The sequence below is a fragment of the Brassica oleracea genome, chromosome C2 (assembly GCF_000695525.1).
Source record: "Brassica oleracea var. oleracea cultivar TO1000 chromosome C2, BOL, whole genome shotgun sequence".
Taxonomy (NCBI): domain Eukaryota; kingdom Viridiplantae; phylum Streptophyta; class Magnoliopsida; order Brassicales; family Brassicaceae; genus Brassica; species Brassica oleracea.
The window spans coordinates 41,851,647-41,857,863 of record NC_027749.1 but is presented as its reverse complement, the minus strand read 5'-3'; the positions used below and the strand labels follow the sequence as shown (position 1 = coordinate 41,857,863).

The following is a 6,217-nucleotide window of genomic DNA, read 5'->3' as shown; positions in this document are numbered from 1 at the left end:
ATATATATATATATATATATATATATATATATATATATATTTAAAATCAAATCAAATTTAAATAGTTATAGCAAATCAAAAGAAATAAGATTACAAAAATAAATTTATGATTTTTTATAACAATTGAAGTTAAAATATAAATTAATAATGTTGAAATATAAATCAAAATTTTCTTTTGAAATAAAAAATGTTATGTTAAAAATTACTATTTCTGCGCATGGCGCAGGAAAACTCCAAGTTTCAATTATTTACAAATTAAAAAGGCCACGTTATGTAATGTATCTACTACATGAGCTATATATCCACGTACTATATACGCATACGTCTCCAGTGATGTTGATATATTTATGGAGATAAAGTATAGTAATAATCATAAGATTCAAGAATCTATACTCAATCTCATTGCTTCATCTGTAAACACACATAACCCTTTCTCTCTTTATCATCTCCTGAATAATTCGGAGTTCAAGATAGAAAGAAAGGAAGCTTTCATTAAGCTTTAGCTTCAGGAAAAGACAGATTCTCTTACTTCTAATTAAAAGTCTCCTCTTCCTTCGCTTTTCCATTTCTTCTCCTTTCCGACAAAAAGAGAAGACAACCGTACAAGTAGAACCCTCTTTCTCCTGTCCTAACCTTCAGGTCTGCCTCTTATCTTTTTCCTGTCTTTTCGTTTTCTTTTTCTTTTTCATATTTTGTTTTTTTTTTAATTATATGACTCGTTTCGATTTCGTTCACAACTTGTGTTTTCATCATCATCTGGATAAATTCAGATTCTTGGGTATATTTATGTTTGCTTGATCTGAACCGTTTTTTTCTAGAAAGAGATTTTTTTGCATCTCTTTCATTAAGGAGAAGATTCTAATTCACATGTTCAAGTAAGCATTGAATGCGAATGCTTCTGTGAAATGATTCTGACCCTAACCCCATTTATCATCATCAGTTCGCAGCATAAAGAAAAGGGGAGAAGAATATAATACTAATAAAAAGAGGAGTTTCTTAAGGTGCAAGTTTCTATATATCCATCATGGGAGATCATTTCGTGCTCCTGGTGGATCGGTTGATAACAGAAGCGACGATTGAGGAAGCTATTCAGAGCAGGAACCGTATGTTGCAAGGCAACGCACCCGTTGAGGAGGAATGTAGAATCCTGGACGAGAAAACACTTGAGAAGCTGCGTAATGGAGATTTGAAGATGGTGCAGTGTAGGATTTGTCACGACGAGGATTTGGATTCAAATATGGAGTCTCCTTGTTCTTGCAGCGGTAGCTTGAAGGTAAAGACATAGTCACATAAATACAAACATTTGAGATTCAGAATATCAGAGTCACTGGTTTGACATTAGATGATCCATTTTGTTGTTGTTGTTGACAGTATGCACATAGGAAGTGCGTGCAGAGATGGTGTAACGAGAAAGGAGACACCACTTGCGAGATTTGCCATCAGGTTCTTTTCTCTAGATCCTCTTCTTGAAAATCGAATGTATGTGGTTATATTTTCGATGTGTTGTGTTCAGGAGTTTAAGCCGGGCTATACAGCACCATCTCCATTGTTAGAGTTAGGTCATGTTCCTCTTCATTTCAGGGGAAACTGGGGAGTGTCTCAACGTGAGCATCGTTTCATCACAGTTGTACCTGCAGATCCCACTTTCCTCGACGACCATCATCAATATCCTCTTTCTTCCTCCACAAGCTTCATCTGTTGCCGTTCCCTTGTTCTCATCGTGCGCAAACCACGACTCTCTTTTTTTTTCACGCCAAACCTTACCTTATTGACTCATGTGTTCTGTTTACAATATGCAGTTCATGGCTCTTCTGATTCTCCGACACACGCTCCCCTTAGTCCTCACCGGTTCAAACCTCCATGTCTTCCCTTTGTTCACGGTGAGATTATTTAATCTTCTCATGGATTTGATGATGACAACCTAATTGTTTTTAATTTGGTTGTTTAGTTGTTGTTTCTGAGAATACTCGGGATCGTGCTACCAATCTATATCGTCACCAAAGCAGTCGCCACCTGTCGCCGCCATTCTCCGACCTTAGAAACCTCTGACTCTGAAGATTCATCTGATGAAGAAGCAGAGTTGTGGCGCTTCCCTCAAACGCAATCTTACGTTATAGGAGTGCCATGAGAGCATTGTTTATTTTCCTTTCGCATAAACAATGTCTCTCTAAATATACTCTCACTTATACATGTAAAGTGTTGAACTGGATTTTAACAGATTGAACAAAAGAAAAAAAAGTATCTAATTGGCAAAGCTCTCTTCTCATCGCGTCACCCAAGAGGCCAAGACTAGAGACATAAGATTCATTTGGTCAGATAGAAATTAATTATATTGTAAAGATTTTCTATAAAAGATCCCAACACTCGCAAGAGTATATGCGCATTGAAGAATCTGTACACACTTTCAAAAATCAGAGACACAATCTAAAAGGAAAGAACCTGCCGCATACAACTTTGGGATCTCTCAACTTCAAACAAAGAGCCTTTTTGTTTTTGTTGTCTGTAAGTTATGGAAACATCAAGAGCTCAGCTTCTAGTACTTCAGTTCCAGCTTCTCCTCGGCCTGAGAAGGTAAAAAATGGACACAAAGAGGTAAGAGAACATACGGAAGGCAGTTGGTAGCTATCATTAGATGTAAGTAGATAGACAATACTTTCGGTTCTTCTGCTGTGTTCTCCAGTAACAAGCAAGCGCCCCAAATGCACAGCTGGCGACTGCTATTGCCAACGCAGCTCCAACCGGCACAACCAGAGCGTTGGTGGCTACTGTCAAGTCTTCCCCGGTGGCTGAGACGGTCTCTTCCTTGCTCCCCACGACACTCTTTTCCTTGTAAAGGGAGACGAGCTTGGGCCCATAGTAACTCTTCACGAACTTGTAGACATTGTCGTGGTCCCACTCTATGCTTTTCTCGTCACTCGAGATATAGCAGGATGGGCAAAGGGCCCTCGGTGGCCATATGATCTTGGGGAACTCGGGGTCACCACTACCGAGAGAAGCTTCGTCCTTCATGAGTCTCTCGTTGACCTTGTTGTGCGAGCTCCACACCCACAAGACGAAGTCACGCGCCTTTTTGAATGGAGTCTTTACACTGTCCAAGAAACACATGGTTAGATAAGCAAAGAACGCGAGTCATTGACCAAGAACAGTACAATGTTTACCTTAAGCACATGTCGTTGAAATGAAGTCGGCACTCATCACACATGAAGAAGTTGTTGACGAAATCACATATTGTGGAGAATGCAAAATGGCTTTCTCCATCCTCGATCCTCACGGAAAGTGAATGAAACAGAACCCATAATCCGCAGCTACAATCAATCATTTGAGGAATACTTCAGATACTAGTGATCCAAACAGAAGGATGATAGTATACAAATCGAATAAAGTACCTGAATCCACGAGTATCGTTCCTGCTGCCACGGCAAAACATCTGCCAAATAAGACATTAGGACAATCAGATATCCAAAGTGGATTAAACAGGAAAAAGACAGTAAGAGAACTGCACTAACGTAATATCCACGAGGAAGATCCTTTCCACAAATAGGGAAGCTTCCAAGGGTATCTTTCCCTCCAGATGATTCGTAAGAGCATTTTCCAGAAGGGCATAAGTCATCGTAGTTCACTAGAATCTCTGCAGCTCCCTTCCGACACCTAGATTACAAGATACAGACAGTGTGGGAAAAAAGGTGACCATCGAAACAGAAATGTAGACATTAGTATGGTGAGAGTTTAATTTTACCTCCTGGAGGCATGATGTGCTGCTAGAAGCTGGATAAATCTAATGAATGACGCACTTGTTTCAGATGATTTAATGACCTGTGGTGAATATCACGGAACTACTTGTTGATATGGAAAGAAGGGTTATACAAACACACACAAAAATCATACTGATTCGTCTACCTTGTTTGATAAAATTATATCAAAAGCTTCTGCGGTTGCTTCCTCAATGTCATACACAGCCTGAGAAATCTGTGGCAAATCAACATCCTGTTCTCTTTAAGCAGTTTGATGTTAGAAGAAACACTACTAGTATCAGCAAAGTTAGTCTCAGAACCTGTTTGTAGTCTGTTATATTTGTCCGGACATGTTCATTTTCGAACTTCTTATCATCCAGGCCATAAGAGCTACAAACAAAATCGATAAACAAAACAGAGATAAGTAGGATGTAGATAGAGGATTGACGATGGTGGCAAACTAAATAAAGATATAGAAATAGGCTTCAAAGATGCTGAAGATAAAAAAAAGTGCAAAGGCGCAAACCTATGTGTCTGCTTGTTAATCCATTTAAGCAAACGCTCAGCTGTGCGGGCATCATCGATAACAACAATCTCGCTTTTCTCCTTTTTAGGTTCCCCACTGCCAGAGACAAACTTTGATGGAGGACCCCAAAAGAGCATTGGGTAATGCGAAACAGAGAACCTGTCACAGAGCTTGGTATTCGTCTGCGCTGCCCGGGGTAGTCATAATCGGAAACAGTGAATCCAAACAATCCATAGGTAAATTAGGAACATGAAGGAAGTACCTTCATTGCACAATCAACTCTCGTCATCAAAACGATTCCAGGATGTATCGCGTCTGGTCCATTGAAAAGCCTTGCCACCTTCTCATAATGAGGCTGTACAAGAGTAACAGTTTCAGTCAAAGAAAAACCTTCAGAGAAACAACGCATGATCACAGACGTGGAATAGTTACGTTACCTTGTAGTTTCTGCAGGCAGGACACCTAGACAATACACAAATCAATGATATAAAGTTAAACCCTTTGCAACGAATAGGATATGATAAAGTTAGATTCTTTTCCACGCTAGATCCAGTACCAAACTTTAGGTGGAAAAAGGTGAAGAACCCACCAACCAAAACTGGAACTTTCATTCTAAGCAATCGAATTCAAGTTTTCTAGGGTTTGGAGGATGGGAGGACTTACCAGTGAGCGAAGAACTCGACGACGGCATACTTGGCTGGGGTGTCGCGAAGAACTGAATCGAAGTTGGAACTGTTCAATTCGACAGCTCTGTCTTTCTGATCGGCGTTTTCACCGGATATATCTCGGAGAATTGAGCGTGAGCCCGGAGAAGAAGAAGAAGAAGACGCGACTATTACAAGGCTGAGTAAACCGGCGAACAGAACCAGATGTGCTAAAGACATCAAATCGAATCTAACTGTTGAATCCGAACGCTCAGAGATTTCAAAGTTTGTGCGTTAGGAAGCAAAGACCAAAGACAAGAGAAGATCTGTAGAAAGCGCTTCCCTCCTCGAGTAATGAAAAAATGAAGATTTGTGTAATAGAAGCTCAGGACGACGACGTATGCTTAACCAATCATTAAACTTGGTGACTAGTCTCCGCCCTATTTTGTAATGGGCTTTATTTGTAGTACGATATTAAGCGTTTGGGCCGTGTGGTAGTACAGAAGCTAAGAATAGAGTAAGATGGATGGATAGTGCCCAGCAAAATGGGCAAAGGTATGGTTATGGTACTACAAAACGGAACCTATCGCTTTGGGAGGACCAACGGAGCTTGATGTGATTACGTGAGCTTGATAATTAAGGCCATGTTCATTTTTGTACTTGATGCAGATGTAGCATCTGAATAAACATTTAGATATTACTTCTATATGTTGTCTGTTTTTATAATTAGTATTTGTATTTAGATACATGTTTCTAATTTTATAATAATACTAGGTTAAGATCCGCGACTTGTGCGAAATCAACATTATATATATAAATTATTTTATGTATTAAATATTGTTACATATTATGAAATAATTAATATATATTAAATAATTAAAGTTCAGTAACTATTAAATATATAATTAAATTAGTGCAAACATATAAATTAATTTTATTAATCCAAATATATATTTTTTTATATTTGATAGGATATGTAATTAAATTTAAATGATACTAACATAGATAATATATTTTAGTATATTTTTTAATATTAATATCTATTAAATGATGATTTCTACTCGTATAGTTTTTTCGATCATTTATATCTTTTATAGAAAAAAAATTTAAATTACTGATGACAAAATTTTCATTGTGGGATTAATAGTTTTAGTAATTTATAATTTAAAAAAATAAGTTGTCAATGATCGTTCAAAACGTTTATCAAAAAAATTGTTCAAAGTAAATTTTGAAACTAAAATATTGTATTTTATATGGTTTATAGTTTAATTTAAAATGATATATATATTAATCTTAATAATTAATTAAATTAGTTT

The 6,217-nt window shown here is 37.5% G+C and overlaps 2 protein-coding genes across 5 annotated transcripts; one reads left to right on the top strand and one right to left on the bottom strand.

Annotated features, from left to right (window-relative positions):
* The first annotated feature begins 354 nt into the window (after nucleotides 1–354).
* On the top strand, nucleotides 355–2,209 carry LOC106325791. 3 transcript variants are annotated; one of them, XM_013763837.1, is made up of 6 exons: nucleotides 355–639; nucleotides 941–1,273; nucleotides 1,372–1,443; nucleotides 1,514–1,720; nucleotides 1,800–1,880; nucleotides 1,949–2,208. In XM_013763837.1, the coding sequence occupies exons 2-6, from the start codon at nucleotides 1,025–1,027 to the stop codon at nucleotides 2,126–2,128; spliced, it is 789 nt and encodes a 262-aa protein (XP_013619291.1). In that variant the 5' UTR covers nucleotides 355–639; nucleotides 941–1,024; the 3' UTR covers nucleotides 2,129–2,208. The 3 variants fall into 3 exon arrangements, with proteins under 3 accessions (XP_013619291.1, XP_013619292.1, XP_013619293.1); XM_013763838.1 differs by lacking the exon at nucleotides 355–639 and adding an exon at nucleotides 722–875 and having other exon boundaries at nucleotides 1,949–2,209; XM_013763839.1 differs by lacking the exon at nucleotides 355–639 and adding an exon at nucleotides 761–778 and having other exon boundaries at nucleotides 1,949–2,209.
* Nucleotides 2,210–2,340: 131 nt separating this feature from the next.
* Nucleotides 2,341–5,265, bottom strand: LOC106319807 (sulfhydryl oxidase 2). 2 transcript variants are annotated; one of them, XM_013758201.1, is made up of 12 exons: nucleotides 4,921–5,265; nucleotides 4,695–4,719; nucleotides 4,520–4,612; nucleotides 4,258–4,439; nucleotides 4,052–4,121; nucleotides 3,898–3,957; nucleotides 3,737–3,813; nucleotides 3,507–3,648; nucleotides 3,387–3,427; nucleotides 3,159–3,305; nucleotides 2,654–3,088; nucleotides 2,341–2,563 (listed from the first exon to the last, which is right to left on the bottom strand). In XM_013758201.1, exons 1-12 carry the CDS (start codon nucleotides 5,139–5,141, stop codon nucleotides 2,542–2,544), a joined length of 1,515 nt encoding a protein of 504 aa, XP_013613655.1. In that variant the 5' UTR covers nucleotides 5,142–5,265; the 3' UTR covers nucleotides 2,341–2,541. The 2 variants fall into 2 exon arrangements, with proteins under 2 accessions (XP_013613655.1, XP_013613651.1); XM_013758197.1 differs by having other exon boundaries at nucleotides 2,342–2,563; nucleotides 3,898–3,966; nucleotides 4,921–5,264.
* Between the last annotated feature and the right edge of the window lie 952 nt (nucleotides 5,266–6,217).

What these genes read in the sequence shown, in the direction of transcription:
- LOC106325791 (XM_013763838.1), top strand. Translation starts at nt 1,025, where the DNA reads ATGGGAGATCATTTCGTGCTCCTGGTGGATCGGTTGATAACAGAAGCG. An exon ending in CTTGCAGCGGTAGCTTGAAG is followed by an intron (nt 1,274 to 1,371) that starts GTAAAGACATAG and finishes TGTTGTTGACAG; the next exon opens with TATGCACATAGGAAGTGCGT. An exon ending in GCCGTTCCCTTGTTCTCATC is followed by an intron (nt 1,721 to 1,799) that starts GTGCGCAAACCA and finishes TACAATATGCAG; the next exon opens with TTCATGGCTCTTCTGATTCT.
- LOC106319807 (XM_013758197.1), bottom strand. Translation starts at nt 5,141, where the DNA reads ATGTCTTTAGCACATCTGGTTCTGTTCGCCGGTTTACTCAGCCTTGTA. An exon ending in GAGTTGATTGTGCAATGAAG is followed by an intron (nt 4,440 to 4,519) that starts GTACTTCCTTCA and finishes CGGGCAGCGCAG; the next exon opens with ACGAATACCAAGCTCTGTGA. An exon ending in ATTAACAAGCAGACACATAG is followed by an intron (nt 4,122 to 4,257) that starts GTTTGCGCCTTT and finishes TTTTGTTTGTAG; the next exon opens with CTCTTATGGCCTGGATGATA.